This window comes from Macrobrachium nipponense, chromosome 36 (genome assembly GCF_015104395.2).
Source record: "Macrobrachium nipponense isolate FS-2020 chromosome 36, ASM1510439v2, whole genome shotgun sequence".
Classification (NCBI taxonomy): Eukaryota; Metazoa; Arthropoda; class Malacostraca; order Decapoda; family Palaemonidae; genus Macrobrachium; species Macrobrachium nipponense.
In genome coordinates, this window is record NC_087220.1 from 61,546,783 (window position 1) to 61,572,817 (window position 26,035).

General features: G+C 36.9%; 4 protein-coding genes across 9 annotated transcripts in view; 2 read left to right on the forward strand and 2 right to left on the reverse strand.

Annotated features, from left to right (window-relative positions):
* Positions 1-974: 974 nt before the first annotated feature.
* LOC135203760 (organic cation transporter protein-like) lies at positions 975-9,149 on the reverse strand. 4 transcript variants are annotated; one of them, XM_064233711.1, is made up of 13 exons: positions 9,084-9,149; positions 8,317-8,408; positions 7,425-7,545; positions 6,923-7,031; positions 6,576-6,679; positions 6,038-6,192; positions 5,468-5,636; positions 4,948-5,095; positions 3,896-3,981; positions 3,227-3,486; positions 2,592-2,776; positions 2,297-2,448; positions 975-1,087 (listed from the first exon to the last, which is right to left on the reverse strand). In XM_064233711.1, the coding sequence occupies exons 2-13, from the start codon at positions 8,396-8,398 to the stop codon at positions 1,027-1,029; spliced, it is 1,632 nt and encodes a 543-aa protein (XP_064089781.1). In that variant the 5' UTR covers positions 8,399-8,408; positions 9,084-9,149; the 3' UTR covers positions 975-1,026. The 4 variants fall into 4 exon arrangements, with proteins under 4 accessions (XP_064089781.1, XP_064089782.1, XP_064089783.1 ...); XM_064233712.1 differs by having other exon boundaries at positions 8,975-9,085; XM_064233713.1 differs by lacking the exon at positions 9,084-9,149 and adding an exon at positions 9,043-9,082.
* Positions 9,150-10,713: 1,564 nt separating this feature from the next.
* LOC135203763 (zinc finger and BTB domain-containing protein 24-like) overlaps positions 10,714-26,035 on the forward strand; it is a 30,207-nt gene continuing 14,885 nt past the window's right edge. The window contains exons 1-2 of one of the 3 annotated variants that reach the window (XM_064233716.1): positions 10,714-10,870; positions 23,524-23,649. The gene's annotated coding sequence lies outside the window, so the exon portion shown is untranslated. Of the gene's footprint in view, positions 10,883-18,793; positions 18,891-23,523; positions 23,650-26,035 lie in introns of those variants that run through there. The other 2 variants (XM_064233717.1, XM_064233718.1) reach the window with 2 other exon arrangements.
* On the reverse strand, positions 12,136-23,311 carry LOC135203761 (venom carboxylesterase-6-like). Its single transcript, XM_064233714.1, has 12 exons — positions 23,241-23,311; positions 21,958-22,259; positions 21,128-21,268; positions 19,935-20,082; positions 19,523-19,708; positions 18,671-18,864; positions 18,058-18,208; positions 17,527-17,705; positions 16,680-16,839; positions 16,273-16,399; positions 12,787-12,901; positions 12,136-12,433 (listed from the first exon to the last, which is right to left on the reverse strand). The coding sequence occupies exons 2-12, from the start codon at positions 22,243-22,245 to the stop codon at positions 12,224-12,226; spliced, it is 1,899 nt and encodes a 632-aa protein (XP_064089784.1). The 5' UTR covers positions 22,246-22,259; positions 23,241-23,311; the 3' UTR covers positions 12,136-12,223.
* Positions 25,108-25,548, forward strand: LOC135203467 (protein FAM200A-like). Its single transcript, XM_064233192.1, has one exon. The coding sequence runs from the start codon at positions 25,108-25,110 to the stop codon at positions 25,546-25,548; it is 441 nt and encodes a 146-aa protein (XP_064089262.1).

Below are 26,035 nucleotides of genomic sequence, written 5' to 3' on the forward strand. Positions count from 1 at the left end.
ATTAACAGAATGCACCAAGAATTGAGCAAGATGGTGACTTGATTAATTTTCTCTTTCAACAGGTAGAAGTAAAAGTAAGATATGAAGGAACACATTTGAGTCTTAAAAGACTAGTGTAGGCATTACTTAAGGTTCTTTGCAGTGTCCCTTTGACCCCTAGCTGCAACCTCTTTCGTTCCTTTAAGTCTACCTCTATTTACATTGTCTTTCTTGAGCTTACTTTCCACTCTCTTCTAACAATTGATTCAACATTATTTTCAGCGTTGAATAATCTCACAGGACCCAGGGCAGCCTTTGGCCCGAATTTTATATTCCACTATATTCAAGAACCTTATTTGTAGTAGTACTGAGTATTTGCTTCATTTCTCCTAAGGCCTTGCTTGCAAGACCAGATTTATTGTGCTTGGTGACTATGGTTACAGCGCTCAAACATTTTCAACCAAGAAAGAGCACCACTAGATGTTGACTGCAAGGTCTTTGATAGAAGCTGAGAAACTGCTGATCATGGAAGCTTTTTCAAACTATCATTTGAAAGATAACCAGAAATACCTAACTGGTGGACTCAAGTCTTCAATGGAACACTGTACGTCTTCTTGATGAAATGAATGACATGACATCACTTGAGGTGACTACGGTCTCGAGGAGGAAAAAATCCTACAGTTCCCATAATGGCTCTAGAATATTTAGAGCGGAGAAATTTAACTGACTAAGAGAGACAGCTGTGTCTCTGAATGGCCTAATTTTGAATAAAATTTCTTGTGATTGTATAAGCAGTAAAGCAACTAAATTGCTAAACATCAATTTTGAAGAAAAACCTTGGCTTCAGTAATGCTCCAAACTTCCTTTGGAATAATTAGCTTCTCTACTACAAACTCGAAGCATTTGGATAAGGAAAATGAAAAGGATAAATTTAAAAACAGTAATCACTGTTCTAAAAGTTGAAAGCAATTAGGATACTGTCATTATGCAATAACTTATGGTGTTTGTATCAGATTTATTGGTATTATGTACTACTCTAGTAAACCATCAAAGCTTCACCATGGACTCAGCTGTACATTCTTGGTCATCTGTGATCTGGTTGGTGTTCCTGCATGTGTATAAAAGAGAAAAAAATTAATTGTGGAAATGTAACAATTTTACAGTATAGTACACTTATTCTATCTGTATCACATAAAATAAACAACATACAGTGAGAACATGCACATTTGTTCAATACAGTAAAGATGAACAGTAACTAATATAATTTTTAAAACTAAGTAAGCACTGCATTATGTTCTGACAGGAAAAGAAGTTTTTATACAAACTCATCACAAAACAGTCATCAACTGCAAAATGGTTTTTAACTGCACAGGATGTATCCAGGTACGTACTACCTATTCACCGTTCCAATAAAGTGGGTCCACTGGACCTACTCAGCCAACTCCCATTCACTCGCTCTTCTGATCATTTAAATGAAGTAGCACTGGAGTTCGTTAGTCATGCCAGGTATAACACATTTGCTTTAACACTCGTGTACAGATCAGAGCATTTAGCACTATTGGGTCTGTTCAGTACTTGGACCAGGGACCACCGACGAATGCTAACAAATGGCAAATAAGGTCCTGTGACCATCTATAGGAAATGTCTTTGGGTAGTTTTTGATTTACTGGATATTCATTTCCATTGCATGTTGCTAATTAACTAAAAGTAATAGTGGTAACCATGATGGGAAACCTAAGTTTTTGGATGGAGGGGAATAAAAACCATTGAAATGGATGCACAGTAGGTACCCTAATCTTCCTCATTTAGATATGCTGGGTCCTACATGATGGAGAGGTCTCCGGAAACCAGCCTCTTCCCAACCTAACATGACCCTCAAGAAGTGATTTCTCAGTAGGTCTTCCATTATTGGTAGACTTTAGAACAGTTCTAGTATTTTAATTTGACATGTCAAGAGTGGATGTTAGATTCATCAAGATTACATAGCAGCTACTTGAAAAATAACCGTTTACATTCAAAATTGTAAAATAACATTTCCTTTCTCACATTCAAAATGCTAAATTACTTCCAAACAACAGACATGTTTCTTAATGTTCGCCTGAATGTGAGAACCTTTACACCTATGTACAAATGACAGAATAGTGACTGCTTTGTAAAAACTAGGCAGAAGCTTCCTAAAGGTACTGAGGTGGTTTGAGTTCTGGAATTGGTGTAGCCCAATGAGACCAGAAATAAAAAACAATGGTCACATAAATGACTTGAACTTGATATGAAAACAATGAATAAGCTAGCACCAGTACCATTAACAAAGACTTACTTTTTCAAAGGCAAGAAATTGGTGCTCTCCAGCTGAGGGATTGTGTCTGGCAGTGAAATCCACCGAGTTTCCCAAAGTCTCAAAGTTGCAAGTCCTGCAGAGACTGATGCCAAGCCAAAGACAACTGAAGGTGCCCAAGGGTATATCACTCCCTAAAAAGAGTGCATTACTGAAGTATAATTTTGAACTTCGTTATTGCCCAAGTAATCATTTAAGTAATTCAAGAAACATATCAGTTAAATATTTTTGCAAGTGACTGTAAGAAAATGGCCAATAATCTTTCAAGTAGCATTACCAGGTAATCTGTAATGAAGGGTGCAATGGCTGAGCCAACTCTAGAGAGCATGAAGGAGGTACCGACACCACTGGTGCGAACTTCTGTCGGAAACAATTCTGTAGCATAGAGGTTGCATCCCTGGAATGCTGCGCTGATGGCCACCTTACCAGTCAGTACTAAAGATATAACCAACCACTGGTTACCTGCAAAAAAAAAAAAATTTTCATTTATTAAGTGAAATTTTACAAAATCAATCATTTAAGCAAGACTATTATTGACTAATAATCTCAAGTTTAGTTTTTCATATGGTTGGCCTAAAGGATTTATTCCTAAATAAGGAATAAAAGTTGGACAGCTGTTTGGAAGAGAGACCTGATGCAAGAATCAGTGGCGTTAATCTAAAGTCTCTTCAAATAACCATTACTGCACAGTCTAAGGTGTGCTGTGTAAGTCACACTGTATCTTGCAAAAGTCATGGTGAACATGAACAAAGAGATGTTAAATAGTATATGTATCAATAATATTTTCAAAGTATTTCAATGTAATTTATGAAGAATAGGTTTGAAATGGAAAATATATACATAAAAGCTTAACAAATGTGAAGCAACATAGTAAAAGTAAATTATTTACCAAGAAAGGCAAACAATTCTTACCTGATGGTAGAAATGGCTGTATCAGTAGCACGATACCTGTAACAGTATAAGATATAGCTATTGGTAGTCTTCTACCAAAGTACGACACAGCAGGATACAATACAGTATAGCTTGGAAATCCTGCAAGGCCTATCAGAACCATATACGAGAAAATGTCAAAGTTGAGGTTCCCTCCACTAAGTGTGATACCAAAGTAGACCATCCCTAAGACGAAGTAGTCCAGAACCATCACTAGGGTGGCGAGGCGTAGGCGAGGTGTTCTGTGCAAGAATAAGCAAGCAACAGTTATTAAACATCAAAAATGTCTCCAAAGGTCACTGTGCTTTGAGGAGTGAGATTGAAAGTTTGTGGTTTATAAAGAGCAACATTACTACGAGAATGTTTACTTCTGTAATTGGTGTATCAAAATATTTAGAGTAACACATTGCCAATACAGAGTTCATATACATGAAGTTTATAATCTGCATTAATCTTAACTCATTTTATGAATGAGGGTCTCGTATATTCAAGCTTGTACACTGCTATTAGTTGAACAAATTTAAATTAAATGCAAACCACTTTTTTTTTCTCCTCTGACTGAAAAATGTTGCAATATATCCTATGCAACATAAAGAGGTGTGTACACTACACTGTATGTATGAAAGTAACAAAAATAAGTTGATGATTTACCTTAACAAAATCAATATTCCTTTTGCACAATTTTTTATAATAGTCTTCCAGTCTAAATCTGTAGCCTGGTCTTTGGTTTTGGGTACCTGCAAATGAAGCATTACCATATATAATAACATGACATTATGGAGCAATTCATTTGATAAAAATGGATCAAAGAATCTTTTTCCTTAAAGTAACAAAACCATACAACTTACTCATTGAAAGCCAGAGACCATAACCAAAACAACTGGTAACCCAGCGTGAATTATGCCATAGGAGAGATGCCATTTGTCTTTCAATGGTTTCAAAGCTGGCTGAAAGCACTGAAGTCAGTGACGCCCAAGTTACAAGTCAGATTTTACAGCATAGGGAAGGCATGAGTACAGTAGTAAAATTTAACAGAGGCCCTTTGAATCTCAAGGCATCAGATTTATGAAGATTTCTTTCCTAAACCTGGGTGAAGAAAATGTGAACAGAGATCTGTAACTGAGAGAAAGAGGATCTAAACTAGGAAAAAGCAGTAGACCATCACTTACAAGGCAACTGGATATTTAGAAATGTTTATTATTACTATGTATTGTTATTACTATAAATATCATTATTTTAGGTCGGTTTAACCAGACGTTCAAGTCACATTTCTTGACTAGTGTTAAGATGGTCTGAAGGATTTGTTTCCAAATGAGTGGAAGATAAGAGGTGGGTACAGTTAGGCTGGTAGGTGGGGAGGGATCAAAGTATAGGAGTTGAAAAGAATAAGAAAAAAGTAATGACTTTTGATAATATCTGCAGGACATCACATATGGATAGAGACCTCTTTAACCTTCCACTGAAAGATTCGAAATACTGAGACAAGGGTCACTACTTTCGTCCATTTAAGTTTTCACGAAAGAGACAAGGGTCACTACTTGCATCTATTTAAGTTTTCAAGAAATTAATTTGACTTGTTGCAAACTTTTTCTTTCACAGTAACTAAAGCTCAACTGATAAATAGTTTCTATTCTCAACATTTTATTAGGAGGAAATATAGTTATGAATGTAAGTGTTTATGGGCATTATGGTAAAACAATTACCTGCTCTGCATATCTCTCATCAAACCTCATGACATCAAAGTCGGGGGGCAGAGTTACTTTGTTCCATCTAGCAGCCTTCTTTAAAACCTCACATGCATGGGTGTGCTTTCCTCTCACGAGTAACCAGCGGGGCGACTCATCAAGAAACCTAGGATAAAGCAGAAAAATGAAGATGCCATAATTTTCGGCTTAGTACTACTAGTACTGAGAAGCTTACCAGTTCCATATAGTTTCATATTACTAATGCATGCAAAAATCAAGCTAGAATGTGATGTGACTATAGGTATACATTGGATACTACATGCTATATCAATGAGCAGTTTAACAGAAACATACTACATAACTCAAGTTTGCTATATTGCAGGGGATTAATGTGGAGCCATAAATACATAGTTCTTAAATTTCACTGACAAAAAATTAATTCCTTGTAGAACTGACTCAGGAGAAAGATACAAGATTCTGCGGGACAGACTTACCGTACATAATGTTTCAAAAGCATACTGAGTCAAATAGTACATACAGAAGTGGAGGCAGCAAGAGCAAGCAAGGCAAGGATCCTACTGTGAGCAAGGAACGCCAACTCCTCATCAGGTAAGCCAGTCCCCCCCACGCCATAGTTCCCAAACTCCACGGCGCAAATAAGGTAACTCCAACAATAGTTCGTATTCTAGGGTTTGCAATTTCCATGGCTGAAAATAACAAGAGGTAAAATTTCAAGTATGTAATCAGGAAGTAGATGCTGTTTTATACATGTTAGAATTTGTAACAGGTGAATGACTTTTTTTAATTGCTTATTACATAAAGAATTAATAGAGATATTTGCCAGTATATACTTTGTAGTTTTCCTCTTTTGTTTATACTGTACATATAACTGATGATGCCATTGAAAGAATGAAGTACGTATATGTCATTTGTCTGCAGGGGTTTATACCCTACCTTTATTATAATTATTACTGTTGTTAATTGGTACAGCATTGTGAGACCAGGGAGTCAGATTTGGGAAAGATGGAATTTTGTACTGTAGTACTCTGTACAGTGTTCCACAAAATGCACACTCAAGATGGTACTACCCATTACAGGGGACACTTACCTAAAATGTATCCAGTCTTGAGAACTGATGTGTGCAGTGTCCCCAAGAGAAACCGAAACACTAACAGCAAAGGAAGCCCAGGAAGCCAGCATGAAACAATGGCTAAAATGGCATAAAGCACAGCACTTCCAGTAAACATTGTCTTCCGCCCATATCTGTGCAAAAGAATTAGATGGCAATAAATGTTAGCAAATTACTCTACAGTATAACAATAAGAAAACACACACACACTTACCGTAAATATAAGTACTACTGGAAATCAAAAGCAGCCTAAATATTATAGTACATACTACAGTATAGAATTTAACTATAAAATTTTAAACAAAAGCACAACAAAATGTAAAGTTATAACATCATAGGAATAAAAACAAGAGTATATATAGTAGTAGATGGAAACAAACTTTAAGTGAAAATTTAAAATTTCCGTATCAGAGGGCATTCAAAACTGACATTTAAATGTAGATGAAGATTGGATACTACTATTCTGCATTGTAGTATTAATCAAGCTGCAGTATAATATAAAAAAAGCATAGTATACCTGTCGGCAAGGATTCCATTAATTGGCGACCCCACTAAAACGCCAATCATGTACATACTCTGGTAAGTTGCCCGAAGGTAGTCCCTTTGGCATGTTAGCCCAAACTACGGGAGGAAAACAAAGATCCATAATGCAGTTCATGTCCTAAAGAAGTAAATATATGTTATCGTTCCGTGCTGCAGTGGTACCTGAATGCAAAAATGAACACTTGAACAAGGTGTGAGTACAACTATGCTGTGCAGTTACTCTACTCCTGCACAAATATTTAGTACATCAAATTCATGACTCAGCAGCCACCCTCATCTTCAATAGCCTTACGAAGATTTGTAACTACAACTCTCACTGACCTCTGAGGTAATTGTATTCGTAAATGTTGAATTGTCGAAGTCCCACTCAGTGCAAGGTGCCTCATTTTGAGTTCCATTCTCATACAGCACAAAGTAGTTGCAAGAGTCTCTGTTAGATATAAAAGTTAACAAATTAATGATTTTAAAACTCCCAAAATAGACAACTCAAGTTGTTAAAGAAACTAGTTCATCACCGGCTTACGGCAGAGTTGATCTTACGGCGCTTTTTCAGTGCCGTTAATGACGTTTGATAGCGCTGTAATTTGATGATGCATCAAATTAGGTACTGTGCCGTTGATGGCACCAACGGCAAAATTAGGCACCAGGTTAACGGTGCTGTAACTTGATGCAGCATCAAGTTACGGCACCAATAATGGTGAACACCGACTTACAGCAGAAAGAAGCAGAGTGATAAGGGGCACTCTTGTAATTAATTTATAAGACTCATATGGCAAATGACATGTGCGACATTTAAATGAAAGAAATACGTTACTTTACTTACATACTACCATTATTAATGAAATAACTCCTTTCCTTAGTGTCAGGTGGCAGACGACACTCATACTTTATTCTAGGAGCCACATACACGCCAGCCAACGAATGTACGGCTAGTGTGCCAGAAGCTGTCGAATATGAAATCTAGTAGTTGTGATAATATTTAATGGCTATAAATGCACAAATAAAGTTCACTTCAGTATTATTCTATCATAACAATCTATTTCCAAGTACAGTATACATTGCAAAAAAATGTTTTTTGGTTGTGTATGCAATTTTAATTGCACGTTAGTACGTAGTTGTTTTGTGCTGTCAGATGTGTATACCCTTTCTAATTGAAAAGAAAAAGGTTGACATTATAGTTGTAAGGGAAATATTTATACTCTGGACAATAGATGGCGTTAGTGGCTAGTATCAACAAATAAGACGGAGGGAAAAAATGGAAATGCAGGTAGTTTCTCACTAGCAGTTGAGGTTTTAAACCGTTCCTCAAATATTGCAGCCATTACCTGTTTTATTTTATATAACACAGTTTTCATACTACATTTACCAAGATTATTTTCTCTCATTTTTTACTTAAATTTCTCTCAGAGATTGTCATAAGAGTAGGTCTCATAATTCTGGTACAGTTCATGTACAAGAGTGAAATAATGAAGGTATGACCTGACATAGGACAAAAGTTCGCCACCACTAAGAGGGATCTTAAAGGATTGACAAAAATATATATAACAAAAGGATCATTATTACTCCCAAACTCAAGGTTAGCAGTGCACTACATTTATGCAAGGTAGGATATGATGCTCCAAATTAGGTTTGGTTAGAAGTTATGTTTGTGAGCACCACTGGACTACTGAATATTCTGACTTGTACCTGTACATGGGCAAAAATGCATCACTCACCAAAACTGAGAGTAAGAAAGTGAAGAATCTGCCACCAGCCGGTGCCCAGTTTCGCCAGTAACTTGTCAATGTGATCTTCCATTTGAGTTTTCCTGAAAAAAAATCTCGGCACCCTATAGATACAGTATATATAAACTTATTTTGTAAAAATCCAGGCCCTGTATTGTTATTAGAATTCATACTTCAAGTCTGATGTAAGTGAAACAATATTACCATTTATTGTAAAACTAATTCAGTTATGGCAAAGCCATTTTTTGCACTTTGCTGGAAAGAAATGATGGTGCCTCAGACTTCTTGACGTTGAATGTCCCCATATAATAATTGTTTTGGTTTGGAACTAAATCAGCTTAAGATATATTTGCATAATATGAAACAATAATGCCTGAGAAGCCCGAAAAATCTACAGATACATCTTATTTGATACTATATTTTCAAGGGTTTCTTAATGAAAATTTCAAAATAATACAAACCACATTATCTGCCAATATTTCTAAAACCACAAAAAATATCTGATGTATACGTATATAACTTCAATTATCTCTATTAAAAACATTTCACTATAAGTATAGTCAAGAAAAGGATGATAAGAAACTAAGAAGAGTGAATGGTATTTAGTATTTCAGTAGCAGCTGCACTGTATTGTGAAATTGTACAAGACCTTAACTGTCCTCTTGTAAAAAGTATACTGCACAATCCTGCACGAGTACAAAAATTAAAAAATGTTACTTATGAAGTTAGTTCCCCAAACTGAACGCAAATGTTCTAACCTCTCAAGTAAAGATTGAGTACTGTACTGAACTATCCTCAGCTTCCACTAGTATTGTTTAATGCTATGCTTGGTCACATTCATCCATTGTGAAAGATAAAAGTGTTATGGTTAGGCTAACTGCGGTGAATATATCGGTCTATTTAAGACGCAGTTGTTTGGTTGATGGTTACGTGTATGATTGTGTATACTTCCAGGGAGTATACAAGCAAGTTCACAGGCACAGCTTTCTATATGAGTTACTTAATTTACTACAGGTCAGTCAATTTAAATACTGTTTACAATACATGCAGTACCAAAATATTTTCCTATTGGCTACTGTAAGGGCAAACCCGTAACTGATACATGGTCAGCTTAATCTCAACAAGCAAGCATTTTCTTTTAACTATTTTTCCAATCTCACAAACATGTCGGAATCTAGTTCAGTCTCACGGATACATGACAGTGAATATCAATGCATCATGACACACAACTCTAAAAAACTGATGGAAAAACAGGGACATCAAAAGACAAGTTGCAGCAATTCATTTCTGTAAATGACAAAATACACACACACACACACACACACACACACACACACACACACACACACACACACACACACACACACACAAACTTGGCAATTCTTTACATCAGTATTTATCAAGTTACCAAATCAACAACAAAATTTCTTTAGCAAAAAACCAAGAAAAACTTATAGAATTATGAATAATTAACTGCACAAAAATCATAATGCCTATATTTTCCCAATGCTCATCAAGCACAATACTATATGTTTGACCATCAATATAAGTGCTACCTCTAGTTTTTATTTTCTCCTACCCTTTACCTTCTAAGATATATGGGAAAATACAGCAAGAAACCGGGGTTTGTGTGTGGAAGAAAAATAAAGGGCCTATATTTGCTTTAAGAACAATACTGGAATACACTCCACACGAGAAATGGTTTGTGTAAAGAAGCTGCCAAGTGTTGTGACCAGCAATAGATCTTATCTGCAATTTGCGAAGCATCTTGTATGAACAAAGTACAACTCTGGCTGAAAAGGGCTAGCCTATCTGATTTATGAAAATATGAATAAAAAAAATGTAGAATTTGTTTGTCACGTTAGAGGTCCCAGTTCTTCGTAGACATAGCTTAATAGAGACAGATCTAGGAAGCAGAAAAATATTTAGTTAGTTCTTGGGGCCATTTTGAAGGCCTCCAATTGTCTAAACCATTTTATTCATATAAACAGGCAACCCTTCTATTTAATTTATTTATGACAGGTATATAATGAGCATAGCAAACACCCAGAAAAAAAGTCTTGACAATTCATTTATTGGGGTTTATATTTAGACTAGGAATTAGGATTTTAGAATCAAGAAGAATGCTATATAAACAGAACCAGGATCCTGTTTAACAAAAGGAAATACGACCTGAAGTAATGTGGATAACTCATTCCGCATAGTCTGCCTTCCATGCCATTCTATTTCCTTTCTTATACCCGAGTAACTGTCAAATAGACAGTTATAATATTGTTATCTAAACTCTTATTACACTGCGGGTAATTACGGGTAAAAGAAAGAGAGGAAAGGTGAAATATGCGGGAATTTCATTGACAGAAACAAGATGACCTCAGGTCAAATGTTTCTGGGGCAATGGCTAGTTTACTCGCTCGGTCTTGACATATTATTAGTGTTTTTAGTGTCCGATTTTCTCCTCAAAATTAAATGGATGCCGATATTTACCTGCAAGATGGCCATAATTTGGATTATGTGTTTAAAGAATAGCGGCTTCACGGATCTGTTGGTGGGTAAATAGGTATAGGCATTTTCGTGCAGTTATGGTCACCCCCCCCCCCCAATCGGTTTCTGTCGACTATCACGTGTTTTCTATTGACCCATATCATGTGTTTTCTGTTGACCTAGTATATCGTGTTTTCTATTGACCCATACTAGCCTAGGTACTTAGGCTAGCACTTTTATGTTGGCCAATGTCACACGTTCTCTGTTGACTCGTATCATAAGTTTTCTGTTGATTCACATAATGTGTTTTCTGTTGATCTATACCTACCAATTGTATTTTCTATTGACTTATCATGTGTTTTCTGTTGACCTGTAAGCTATCACGTGTTTTCTGTTGACCCGCAGCATGTTCTGGGTTGACACATCTTTTCTGTTGACCCAGATCACATGTTCTTAGATTCACCTGTTTCCTGTTGACCCATAGGTACCATGTGTTTTATGATTTTTTTTTTTCCATGTCAGAGCTAACCTTGTTATGTACTCAACGCTAGGCTATATAAGTTATCAGGTTTATGGTGCTTAGTCCAATTTCATTCTGTAATAAAGTTTAATAGGTAGTAAATTTATTGTAAACCTGGAAAGGTGATTAATGGAAGAGTGGGTTGATGATTTTGTGCAGTAGGCTGTCTATCCAAGTATATGAATAATAATGATTGAGAGGCATGTATTTTTTGTTACTGTAAATTTGCAAAAATCAAAAGTTTGTTTTCTTGTAATTATTTATTAGGCTTCTCGGCAAATTTGCTAAGTCTAAGGAAAAGTTCTGCACAGAGATGTTTATTAATGGATGTGTATGATGCAGTACCAAAGTAATGTGAGAACTGTACTGTCTCTTGTTTGTGTTCATAAGGTAATAGGTATCCTAGGGGATTGTGTTTATCAGGAGATGGTCATGCAGGACAGGACGTGTAAAAGTAACAAAGCGAAAATCCTGGTGAAAGTTTACGATAAAAGCTGATAGAGCTAACATAGACATTGTGGAGAGTGTTTATTGTGTACAGAATAGAAAAAAGCTTTTCTCACATAGGATAACAGCACCTAGGATACTCTCACCTAAGGATGGTCCTATGCAAAAGGCAATGGTTTGTAGTTCTGTAAGAACAAAGGGAACGTTGAAGAGAAACATATTTTTAAACCACAATAGTCCACTTTCCCAAACTGACTTGACAACTTCTTGCTTTGCAGGACCCCAAAAAGAGGAAATGAGTTATTAGAAAAACAGGTAAATTAACAGATTAAATTAAGTACAGGAATTGTTAAGGAATCCTCCAGCTGTACCACATTTTATTTTATTTCAAGAAGGGGAAACACGCATTAAGAAAAATGATAGCAATGATGACTTCGCTTTTTTATTTATTTATAACTCATCCTTTTTGTTCGTGACTTCTTCTCCCGATTCATTTGTTGTAGCCTCAGATTTTTCTTCTTGAACCCCCTCTGGGTTTCCCTCCTGAGAATCTTCGGTCTTTGAGGCTTCATCGATGGGAACAATGGTGATGTTCGACACCTTCTCGGGGTGGAGGAGAAGGTTTTGCATCAGAGGAAGGGTCTCCCAAAATTCTCGAATCTGACAGGAAAAATATGGGGAAGAATTTAGTCCTCTGGAAAGTATCCTTCTGAAACTTGACTGTAACATTTGTCTTGCATGAAGTCATATTATATATATAGTAGATTATCTTTAAAGTAGAGATTATATCAGGTTAAAGTGATTGGAAAAGTTAGATAAAGTAATGCCAAAATACATTCAATTAGGTAGTAATCACTAGGGAAATGGATTAAATGATGTCCATTTGTAAAAATGCATAAAATTAAGCTTGCATTTACAACTGGATCAAGTAAAGAACCTCTGAAAGTAATATAGGTTAGTAGGGATGGTATACCTCCTGAGTATGCATTGTGTCTGTGTGCGCGAACACTTACCTCAGCTCTGGAGTCATCCTCCATCGTTGGGGAGAGGTTTATGTTGAGATGGTGGTAGCTATCCTTGGCGAGAGGTTCCCACTTGAACCCTAGGGAGTCGTCTGGCGTAGGGTCCCTGTGGTTGATGTGAGGTGTTGTTGTTATTGAAAAAAATCTGTTATAGTTATTAATAGATAGATATCCACTGCGGTCCCAAGGCCAGCATACATTGGGATAAGGAGCTGTGTAACCTTGTAGAGGTGCAGTGGCTTAAACCTACCATAAGACTGCTTGGGGGTTATGTTGGAACCTCTGTGACCTTTTAGGAAGCAATAGGCTTATGGATGGTACAAATTAACAGCTCTGAGGGCTCACGACAGGCCTAGCAAGCTGGTGAGCTGCTATAAATTGCTCATGAACCGCACGACTTACTTCAGGACAGACCCATTGATCAAAGGATGCCCGGGCACATCCTGACTCGGAATGTTATTGGACATGGACAGGGAAATAAATCTTTGAGATTAGGAACAATTAATCTAAGTACTTTGAGAGGTAAGGAGGAGGAGGTAATCATGATGATGGAGGAAAGAAAAATAGACATTTTGGGGCTGTGTGAAACCCGTTTACCAGGAGAAGGAACAAAATTATTGCATAACAATTACCAATTATTTTACAAAGGTGGAAGAACCGCACGACACGGAGTAGGTTTTATTGTGAGTGAAGAGCTAGCTGGAAAAATTAGTCATCTAGAATTCAAATGTGATAGGATTATTAGCATTTCCTTAAAGTTAGGAACATTTCAAGCCAGCATAATTCAGGTGTATGCACCACAGCAGGGCCGCCCTCAAGAAGAAAAGGAAGAATTCTACAGACATCTACAAGAAGTAAAAGATTCTGTCCCATATGTAGAGAATACATTAATAATTGGAGATATGAATGGACATATTGGGCAGACAGGACAGGCATAGAGAGCATATTAGGACCATTTAGCATTGGAGACAGAAATAGAGAAGGAGAAAACATAATTGATTTTGCATACTAAACCAGATGTCCATTATGAACTCTTTCTATAATCATAGAGACAGCCACAAGTGGACGTGGTACCGATGGAACTCGGCTTTAGGAGCATATACTGAAAAATCAATGATTGATATGGCAATAACAAATAACAAAAATATGGTCAGAGATGTAAAAAGCATCCCCTCTGTGTCATTCGATTCAGATCACAGGCTTCTCTTAATTAAATTAAAGATGACAAAACCCAAACCAATTAAAAGCCAAGTGAGAGAAAGATTTATTTTAGAGAATATGAGAGAAGAGGAGTGCTTAGTTAGATATCAAAACGAAATAAGTAGAGCTAAACAAATGCAACAGGATAGCAATGACCCAAATGAAAAATGGAGACACTTTAGAATGGCTGTAGTGGGTGCTGCTAATAATACAGTGCAAAAGAAAAGAGTTCGAGGTAGGAGGAAAAAACAAACTGCTTGGTGGACCCCCACACTAAAGGCCGCTGTTGCAAACAAAATGAAACTCTTCAGAAAATGGATGAAAACTTTGAATTTGGAAGATCACAATAACTATAAAGAAGCGTCGAGAGAAACGGAAAGAATAAAAGCTCAAACAAAAAGAGAAACATGGGAAAGAATAGGAGAAGATCTGGGAAATGATCTCCAAGGTACCAGAAAACTCATATATAGCACTGCCAAAAACTATAGAAAGGGAAGCCAACCACCCTCTTATGTAATCAAAGACCCTATGGATGGGACAATTTTAACCGAACCCCGAGAAATTGAATTAGGATGGAAACATCACTTTGAAACACTACTAAACAACGGAAACAATGACCTTGAAGAGCATGTAGAATTTGATGTGGTTGGGGATGCAGAACCTGACATAACAACACTGGAGTTAAAAAATGCTCTCAAGAGGATGAGAAATGGTAAGGCCCCTGGAGTGGATACAATACCTGCAGAGCTCCTTAAAAACATGGGGGAGGATGGAGTCATCTGGCTACTAGAGCTAATCGACATACTCTGGAATGGGCAAATGCCACCTGAAGACTGGAGAAGAGATCTAATATGCCCAATCTATAAGAAAGGTGACAAGACAAATTGCAGCAATTATAGAGGAATATCCCTAATGTCACATGCTTTTAAAGTATATGAAAGAATACTTGAAACTAGATTGAGAGGATATGTTGAACCAAAGCTGGGTGAATGGCAAAACGGTTTTCGACCAGGAAGAGGGACAACTGATATGATTTTCTCCCTCAAGATGATATTTGAGAAGAGCTGGGAATGGGACAGGGATAGATATATTGCTTTTATAGATCTAGAAAAGGCTTTTTGATAGAGTACCAAGAATGAAAATATGGGATGCCCTAAAAGACCCTTACTATGGAATCCCTGAGAAACTTATAAGAGCAATTTATAACACCTATCAAAACATCAGATCCAGAGTAAAACAAATCAAGAGAATGAAGACTGGTTTGAAATAAAATCAGGAGTAAGACAGGGCAGCGTCCTTTCGCCACTTCTTTTTATATTGTTCTTAGATAAATGTATGAGGGAACTAGGTGAGGATGAAGCTGCAGATATGACCATCAACCTTATGTATGCAGATGACCATGCAATGATAGCCCTCAGCGCAGAATCTCTCCAAGAAAACGTCAACAACTGGAACGCGATCTTAACAGCTAATGGAATGCGGATCAACAAGAATAAGACAGAGATCATGCACTTATCACGAACACCAAGTAACGTAGATGTAGAATTAGAAGGTCAGACATTGAAACAGTGTAGAAATTTCAAATACTTAGGAGTAGAGTTTAGTGACCAAAACGATTCAAAACTGGAAACAACTACCCGAATACAGAAATTCAGTAACAATCTGTATCTGCTCTACCCACTAATGAAAGACAGAAATATACCTCGCAAAGTGAAAACCATAATATACCTCTCTATTTTAAGACCAATATTGACTTATGGCCATGAATCATGGACATTAACATCAAGAACTAGAAGCCAACTTCAAGCAGCTGAAATGAAAGCCCTAAGACTCATAAAAGGTGTAACAAGACTAGATAGGCTACGAAATGAAGACATTAGAAGAGAACTGGGAGTGGAGGGGATACTAGATTTTGTGGAGAGAGGACAGCTTAGATGGTTTGGACACACCAAAAGAATGGAGGAGGAGCGATATCCTATAAGGTTTTTGGAATGGACACCGGAAGGAAGGAGACCGGTAGGAAGACCAAAAATGAGATGGCTACAAAACATAGAGAGAGGAGTAGAGAGGAGAGGCTCTAGTTTGCAGGAAGTTGATGAGATGAGGCTCTATGATGATCGCCAAGAATGGAGACTGTTCCTGAAGCAGGACGACTGACAGGCCTGGAGGCCTACCTGGCGTCTGGTGAGAATGGTGAGAAAGATATATACAGTCTTATTTTGCTACCTGTACCTAATTACAGGAAAACACAAAAAGAAATTAATTAAATAAGTATACCCATAAGTGGCAAAGTTGGTCCAAAGTGTGGTCATGATGTCTCTGACTTTCAGGTCCTCCTCTTTCTCCAGTGGCTTGAAATACCCGCCATCGAAGAAGTAGCTCAGGTCGTCACCGTGTGATACATCTGAGAAATAGATTAAAAAAGAAGGTTTAGTAGAGGTTAGGTTAGGTTAGGTTTTATATCTCCTAAGTGCTCAGTCGGCAAACACAGTTGCGAGCACACTACACTGTTCGTGTTAGGTGCAGAGCTACTTAACTTTTAGTTTGTGTTAATTTGTGACATAGCCTGTTACAATTTCTTCTTATTCTTGTTCTTGGAATTTCAAAAACTTATATATTACATAAGCCAGAGATACCAGAAAACCTAAAGAAATCAAGAAACAAAAACATAGGCCTAGGCATACAATGCTTTCCGATGTCGAGTCCGTACATATCGGTGAGCGACCTTTCTCCCTTGTAAGTCAGCTCGTAAGCGAAGACCTTCTTGTGCCACCTTCTGACATTCTTGGCGTGCATCTGGGATGTGATGTCATGAGGGATGGTGAAGTAACGGTCTGAGAACATCTGTTATGTACAGAGACAGGTGTCGTTAGAACACGTGGTATGATGGTATTACCGGAATATAGAAGCTTATACAGGAGCCACATGGAGCAGCAGTTTTTGCTGGTTTTTCATATAAATATTCCTTTACACTAAGTTAGAAGTTTGAACGAACTTTAATAAACATTATTCAAGGAAGCTTTCATGTCAGTTTTGCCAATTATGGCACTGTAGCCTTAGGGAGGGAGTGAAAGGACTTTTTGTGCCAAGTTTGGTTTAAATTGATGCTGTGGTTGTGGAGAATTTGAAATTTTGCACAAACATTGATTCAGCTTAGGTAACGAAAAAAATAGACAGATAAATAAATAAAATATTAATTATTATTGTTATTATAAGTTACTAATGAACTTTGTCGTGTGGAATGGGCCAGAATTTAGAAGAAATGATTATTGTAACCAACTTTCTCATATATTTGTGTTTCTGGATTTTTTTTTTTTATTTTTGCTGAAAATATTGGTAAAAAAATTCACTATTCTCACAGAAATACATAATCTTATTTCTTTTTCTGTATGCCTATAAGACTGTATGTTACAATTGTTACAGTAGATTCATCTGACTAAGCAGGCCTTTGAAGAACTGCATGAGAAGTGAGGTCTTTTAAAACATTACTGATTGATTGATTAAAAAAGACTGAACATCTATCCACATTACCTCTGTCACATTATCGGCTGTGTGGAGGTCGATATTGGCGCTTTTTAGGTACTTGTCGAATATCTTGATGGTCTGGTTCAGGGGGGAGACGTCTGCGTCGGAAAACTCGAGGGCGATGGGCGCGAACTGTTCGAAATTCAACATGAGGGCGGCCCTGTAGCCTTCGTTGGCGTAGATGGCTGTAGAATTAATAACCAAAAGAATAGTAAGAGAATAGTAAGACGTTTGCGTTGGTTTATGCTGAAAAATCAACAGCCATAACTAAGTGCCAAGATATAGGCCTTTTTTTTCAGGACATCAAAAGCTATTGAAGAAGATAAGTATTGAAAAGAGGGTCAGAAATAGGTCTGAAGGGATACAAAAACCTACTGAATTAGATACTTCGAGAAGAGAGACAGACATAAGCCTAAAGAGAAACAAAACCTACTGAAGAAAAAAGAAATAGAAGAAGAAGAGTGAGACAGAGATAGACCTAAAGGGATACACTAAAAAACTACAGAGGAAGAAGTAGGAGGAGGGGGAGGCCCTTACGTATCGAATAGAGTCCTCCTTCGTGAGAGGTGACCCCTGACATCAGGTCAACTCTTTTGTGACGCGCGTTCTTCATGAGGATCTCCGGCTCCGTGGGGAGGAAGTCGCCATCCACTCGCGGAGCGAAGAGGAATGGATTGATGAACCAGATCTGTCGGGTTACGGAAGGATTGATAATTGATTTGTGTGGATGATAGATTATATATACTGTTAATTATTAGCATAAGATGTTGATTGTATAAATAAAAAGCTACGAGATTAGGTCTAAATGACGCTTCAAGAGAAATTAACTTATCCCTGAGATATCAGATCAATTAAAACAGCATTCAATTGTTTTGCAGAAACACGTTTTTTTTTTTTTTTTTGTCTCCTGCTTAGGCCTAAGTGACACATCAAGAGCAAATAACTCATCCTTCAGATATCAGATCAATTAAAAAGACAATCATCGCACAGACATGCGTTTGTTCAATCTCATTAGGCCTACGTGTTATCCTCGAGGTTTCATATATATATAGATATATATATATATTAAATTATATATATTAATATATATATATATATATATATATATATATAAAAAAGAAACGTTTAAAGCAACATTTAACCAACGTACATTGAAGTGCTGTTGTATAGACAGCAGATCTTCAGCAGGGACCTTCTGCAAGCAATCAATGATCTCGCCGCTCCCTGCCTCCGTCGAGCAGTTGAACATTTTGGCCGTGTAGTGGGCGACGTCCTTGAAGGCGCCTCCCGTACCGAAGGGCGCCAGGGCGGAGCCGGACATCAGGATGGCCCTTTGGAACAACCCTAAAGAAGATGAAGAAGACAGCTTGGTTTGTTAATAAGCAAAAACTTAGTTACTTCAGCAACAACTTAGTCATTTAATGAGCAAAACTTAGTTACCTAACAAGCAAAAACTTAGTTACTTAAGCAAAAACTTGGTTATTTAATAATCAAAACTTGGTTACTTAACAAACAAAAACTTGGTTACTTAACCAGCAAAAACTGATACTTAATAAGCAAAATCGTTGTTACTTATGCAAAAACTTGGTTACTTAATAAGCAAAAACTTGGTTACTTAACAAGCAAAACTTGGTTACTTAACAAGCAAAAACTTGGTTATTTAATAAGCAAAAACTTTGTTACCTAAGCAAAATCTTACTTGAGCAAAAATTTGGTTACTTAATAAGCAAAAACGTATTATCTTGATAAGCAAGAACTTGGTTACTTAACAAGCAAAAACTTGGTTACTTAAGCAGAAACTTTGTGACTTAACCAAAAACTTGGTTACTTGACAAACAAAATCTTCGTTACTTAAGCAAAAAACTTGGTAATTTAATACGCCGAAACCTTGGTTACTTAAGCAAAAACTTGGCTACTTAATAAGCAAAAACTTTGTGACTTAATGATAAAAAACCTGAAGTTACTTTCCAAGTAAAAGATTTATAGTATAATGGTTACTTACCGACGGACCTCGGAGAAAGAATCTGCAAGTGAACAGAGGCGGCTCCGGCACTCTCGCCGAAGAGAGTGATTCCCACGGGGTTTCCTCCGAAGAGGTGTATATTGCGCTGGACCCACGACAGGGCCATCGTCTGGTCCCTCAGCCCGTAGTTCCCAGGGGCGTCTTCGTCCTCGGTGGACAGGAAACCTGTAGGGAGTGAGGAAATTAATCTCTCTCTCTCTCTCTCTCTCTCTCTCTCAGATTGAAGCCACTCATAGGCCATAGCACTGATAGTACCATACCAGTCAGCCATCTTGGAGCAAGGAATAAAGAAGCTTTTATTTGTTTTATTTGCTAAATTCAAAATGTTTTTTTGGGGGGCAGACCCACCTGTAGATCACCGAAACAGTACAAATGAAGGTATAAGACGTACCCATCATGCCCAGGCGGTACTGTATAGTGACAAACACTATCTCGTGGTTCATCATGACGTTTGGCGGATACTCGTTGCTACTCCCACAGAAGAAGCCACCCCCGTGGATAAATACCATCACTGGCAACCGGGCGTTTACCCTGTGGGGCTGTAGGGGATGAGGGAGGGGATTTAAAACCATTGAATAAATCTCTCTCTCTCTCTCTCTCTCTCTCTCTCTCTCTCTCTCTCTCTCTCTCTCTCTCTCTCTTTTGCTTTAGGTAGTACAAGCACACTTCCGTTTCTATTGGTCTATTTTATTTTTAGTATATCCATTTCTAGTGTTTTTTTTTTTAGATTTGTGGCTGTTTAATCTCTCTCTCTCTCTCTCTCTAGGTATGTACAAGCGCACTTCCGTTTTTATTGGTTATTTTATTTTTAATATATTAATTATTTATAGTTTGGTCTTAGATTTGCGATATTTAATCTCTCTCTCTCTCTCTCTCTCTCTCTCTCTCTCTCTCTCTCTCTCTCTCTCTCTCTCTCTCTCTCTCTCTAGTTTTGGATACGTGCAAGCATTTTCGCTTTTATCGGTCTATTTTATTTTTAATATCTTAATTTTTTTAAAATTTGGTTTTAGATTTTTGTCTCTCTCTCTCTCTCTCTCTCTCTCTCTCTCTCTCTCTTATTGATCTCTTTTATATTTAATATATTAATTTTTAAAGTTATTTTTAGATTTGTGGCTGTTTAATATCTCTCTCTCTCTCTCTCTCTCTCTCTCTCTCTCTCTCTCTCTCTCTCTCTCTCTCTCTCTAGGTATGTACAAGCGCACTTCCGCTTTCATTGGTTATTTTATTTTTAATATATTAATTATTTATAGTTTGGTCTTAGATTTGCGGATATTTAATCTCTCTCTCTCTCTCTCTCTCTCTCTCTCTCTCTCTCTCTCTCTCTCTCTCTCTCTAGTTTTGGATACGTGCAAGCACATTTTCGCTTTTATCGGTCTATTTTATTTTTAATATCTTAATTTTTTATAATTTGGTTTAAGAATTCTCTCTCTCTCTCTCTCTCTCTCTCTCTCTCTCTCTCTCTCTCTCTCTCTCTCTCTCTTTACAGTCAACCATCTCAGATATGTCACGAATCCATATGTAAGGTGTTGTGAGGTTTGCAACCTTATAATAATAATAATAATAATAATAATAATGAGTAGTTACCTTAGGCGTGAAGATATTAAGGTAAAGACAGTCTTCCTGGCCAATAATGTCACTGTTCATTGGAAATTCATACTGAAGACAGACCGGAGGCTTTTGAGTACAATCTCTCACCTCCTCCCAGTCCTTGACTTGGGTGGGCATCTTTCAAAGGGAGAAAGAGGAGTATAATGGAGTATAATGAATGGGGATAGTGAGCTATAATGTATGGGATAATGAGGTATGATGAATGGGGATAATGACATTATTATTGGGGTAATGACCTATAATGTATGGGATAATGAGGTGTAATGAATCGGGTAATGAGGTGTAATGGTTGGGGGTGTGATATATAATGATTGGGTTAATGAGGTATATATAATGAATGGGATAAGTAGGTATTATGAATGTGATAATCAATTCACTAGGAGTTTATAATGACGGTATCGCTGATCAATAGGAGGTGATGAGGAAAAGTATAAGGTATAATGACAATTTTTGATAATGCTACTAAATTCTGACTTAATGGTATGGAATTGTTGTTACAATGATGTTTTTTTTTTAATGATTTGTTTCACCAAGTTACAATGTTAAGTCATTAAAATCATCGATGTATCGGTTCTCAAATCACGTTTTAAATTTTATCAATTGGAATTTAGTCAAAATTAAATGGAAACAGTAAGTTACCATGGTGAATTTATTAAAGTTATATACAATGCCTAGCTAGTCATTAAAATAATCGTAGTTACGAGGTCGAGCAAGTCATTCAAGTCATCGTAGTTACAATGTCGAGCAAATCATTCAAATCATGTTTGTGTGTTCGTACGTTCGTCTTGTTTACATTCCCACCTTACCTTGAACCTCAGATCGCCGACAGGGGGCTCTGCGAACGGAATGGAATAGAAGGAATAGAATGTATTCCCTTTAGTCGACGTTTCTTCCATTCCGGCTATGGGGCCGCTGGTCGTTTCTATCCTGTCTGGCGGGGGCCTCTCCACTTCCTCCACCACCTCCCCCACCAATTCCCCCTCCAACACTGTGGGCGCCTCCGTTGGGTCCTCCTCTAGCTCATCTTCGCCAACGGTCATAGCCACCGCCAGTAGCAGCACCGTTAGGCCGAGTTTGAGAAGTTTCAGTTTCATTTTTTTTTCAGTTCCTGGAAACAAAATGGAATTTAAGAAATGTCAATTAAAAAAAAAGTTTTCTTATAAGTTTAGGGTGTTTTTTCGTGATGCACGGGCTCTTGTTTCGTAAATATTCTACGATATTTGGAAGGTGTGGATTTTTCTTATACGTTCTGGATATAATATGGTGGTGTTCGTACTTTAAATAAGCAAATGATTAAGCTTTTTTTTATTCAAGTTATAACCAACAATAATTAGAAACCAAGCTAAAATCGTTAGAGTGATTTCAAAAGATATTTATAGGAATTACAAAAAGCTAGAGAGAGAGAGAGAGACTGACTTTTCACTCAGTGAGATATTTACTTTTCCCTCATTGAGATAAGGAATAAAAGAAAAAAAATGGAACTGTCTTGACCTTCATCTGTAGATAAGATGTTATTTTTTTTAATTCATTCACCAAATTGTATTGATTGTCCCCAGGCTCACGTATTTTTGAGGACCCTTAATCTTTAACCTTCGGCTGTCGATAAGCTCTCTCATCATTTCTCCTCTCTGCTCTCTCTCCTCTCTCACTCTCTCTCTCTATCGCTCTCTCTCTCTCTCTCTCTCTCTCTCTCTCTCTCTCTTCTCTAAAGTAAGCTCGCTTCTGCGTATAATTAATGGTAGAAAATGCCTTTTAAAAAGACACAAAGTATATAATTCAGATAACAGTTTATGGTACGTTTTCTCTTGGAATGCCAAGATGAAGAAGGTGTTTTCCCTCTTTCCTGAGACTGTTGTCAATAATAGTAATAATATTAATAATAATAAACGAAAATAATTATTTTCAGTTATTTTTAAGAATCTGCATCTCTTAGACTATCTAGTCTATTGGCAACATGTACTACAATCTTTTAAAGTCTCATGGAAGTATTTATAAGGATATATATATATATATATATATATATATATATCTATATATATATATATATATATATATATTATATATTACAGGAGTCATATAGCTAACTCACCGGCAGGAGTCGATCGTAGAGAGACAAGCAAGGACCTCCGAGCCTTGAGACTTGCCAAAGACTAAAAGAAATCAAGACTGACCATTGCTTAAATTAGTATCTGTTTGTCCCTTGGTCGCGTTCGCTCGAACGCTCTCCTAAGTGGACGAGCGTTCGATCCGTCGGCCTATGGCTACTGGAAATGACCTCGTTTAAAAATACATTTTTTTCCACAAAATGTTATTTGTATGATATACGTATCGGAGCAAATAATGAAATCTAATTAGATTTTTTTTCATTTCAGGGATTTACTTATTTAAGGAGAGGTTGGATGCAGGCGAAGAGGTCACCAAGGGAATCAAACGAGCCGATACGCCGCGTTCATGATCGTTTGACGCACTGATAGGACAATCACGTAGCTTATCTCCGGGTAAGTGGACCTTATCGATATAGTCTCCTCCGCGATTATCGATGTTCGGGTAATTTTAGATAATATAGAAATTCTCCTTTCCATTGAGTGACGAGGCGTATTAATAATTACAACACATAAACTTTACAGACTTAGAATAAGTAGACGTTGCTGTTATATTCAATAAAACGCCACTAAATATGTCTATAAGTACCTTGCTAAATGGAATGCATCTTTTATCTCCAGAGACGAGACAGAAAATAAATGTGAAGAACAGAAGTAATAAATTCAAAATGCGAATGAAATTACTTTAGATGGAGAAAGGACTGAATGAGGTTGAATAAATACTTCTTTCAGATGATTGAGGAAATATATCTTAAAGATATTTAAGGAAAGTAATATCCAGTACAGGCAGGCTGAATAGTAAGATCATTTAAGTAAGTATACGTAGATAGGTCTACTATGATCTTTAAAGTAAGTAAACATAGGTCTAGTAGATCTTTAAAGTAAGCACACATAGATAGTATGTCTAGTACGATCCTTAAAGTAACTAAATGTAAGTCTAGTATGATTCTTAAAGTAATTACACATAGCTCAAGTACGATCCTTGAAGTAAGTATACATAGGTCTAGTACGAACCTTAAAGTAACTACACGTAGGTCTAGTACGATCCTTAAAGTAAGTACACAGGTCTAGTACTGTGTTTTTTCCATTCGCCACCCCGAAAAGGCAGTTTACATTCAACAATAATAACAATATCCCATTTAGAATTTTAACGGTGTAATTCACAGTAAATTATTAAAACACTTTTCAGTTGCAAATGTACACCCAGATATCCTTTTATTTACCTAAAACTTACACAGCGTAACTATTTAAAACAGTGGTTCTTAACCCCTGGGTCGCGACCCAAAGTTGGGTCGCCAAGCCATTTTATTGGGTCGCTAAGGGTTTGCAGAAAATTATTATTTTCACACTACAAATATATTATAATTATATACTGTAATGATTAAAATTTATGATGCATTGTTTTAGGATTCTAAGCAGACCATGATTAAATAAAAACTCCAAAGCAGAAAATTTATTTGAAGTGTTTTGAAATTTCGATGTAAAACCAACGATTTGAAGTTTTCCGTACGATAATCTCTACCGTGGCTTTGGCAACACTGCGGACTGAGACCGAGATGTTTCTGACTGAAAAGAAACATCAATTGGCCCACAAATTCTCAGATTCAAACTGGTTGATGCAAGTAGCATATCTTGCAGATATATTTGCTGAGATTAATTCCCTGAATATCTCAATGCAAGGTCGTGGTCAGACATTAGTTGGGCTTTCTGAGAAACTGTCATCAATCAAAGGAAAACTGAAGTTGTGGATGAATAAAGTATAGGAAGGAAAAACACCATCATTTCCCTCCCTAAATATACTTCTGGAGAACGAAAACTATTCTCTCAGCCAAGTCCAAGACTATTGTGCAACACATGTCCAATCTGATCACAGAATTTGACCATTGCATTCCAGAAAATGCACATAAATACAGTTGGATCAGAAACCCATTCAACATTGAAGCTGAAGACCTACCTGAGGAAATGTCAAACATCAACAACCTACAGGAGCAGCTCATTGAGATCCAGAGTGATGAAGCACTTCATTATGATTTTAAAAGGCAACATGAATCACTAAGCTCATTTTGGATGAAAGTGAACAAAGAAAAACCAATTCTTGGAGGTGAAGCCATGAAAGCCCTCCTTCCATTTGCTACAACATATTTGTGTGAGGCAGGATTTTCTGCCCTGACAGTTACAAAGACCAAGTACAGAAACCGCCTACAACCTGAGGATGATCTAAGATGCAGTCTAACATCAAAATCACCCAGATTTGAGGAGCTGGTCAACACACTTCAGTGTCAAGGTTCTCACTGATTATAAGAATAATAGCACATTACATGTCAAGTTCTGAATAATTTTGAATTTCTCTCTCCACAGGGATATATCACAACATAATTATTCTATTTAATTTCATAGCATGAAACCCAAATGTACCTTTTTGTTTTTGTGAGGCTAGCAATTATATGTTTGTATATTTTTTCCATATATCAGTTATTTATAGGTGCTACTTGTATTAATAAACATCCCAGCATGTAATTTTGTTCCTGTAACCCGCTTTTAAAAGCATTATCGTATTACTTATAAAGACAATGTGTATATCTATGCAGGCTTGGGTCGCCATGGTTGATTTGTGCAAAATTTTGGGTCGCTGCCAAAAAAGGTTAAGAACCACTTGATTTAAAGCCTGGGACTCAGTGCTACCATACGCAAACACCACAGGGGCGTGGACAGATGGAAAAAAAAAAAAAAAACCGAGTATACACATATGCTTAGTACGATCTGTAAAGTAAATATACATAGG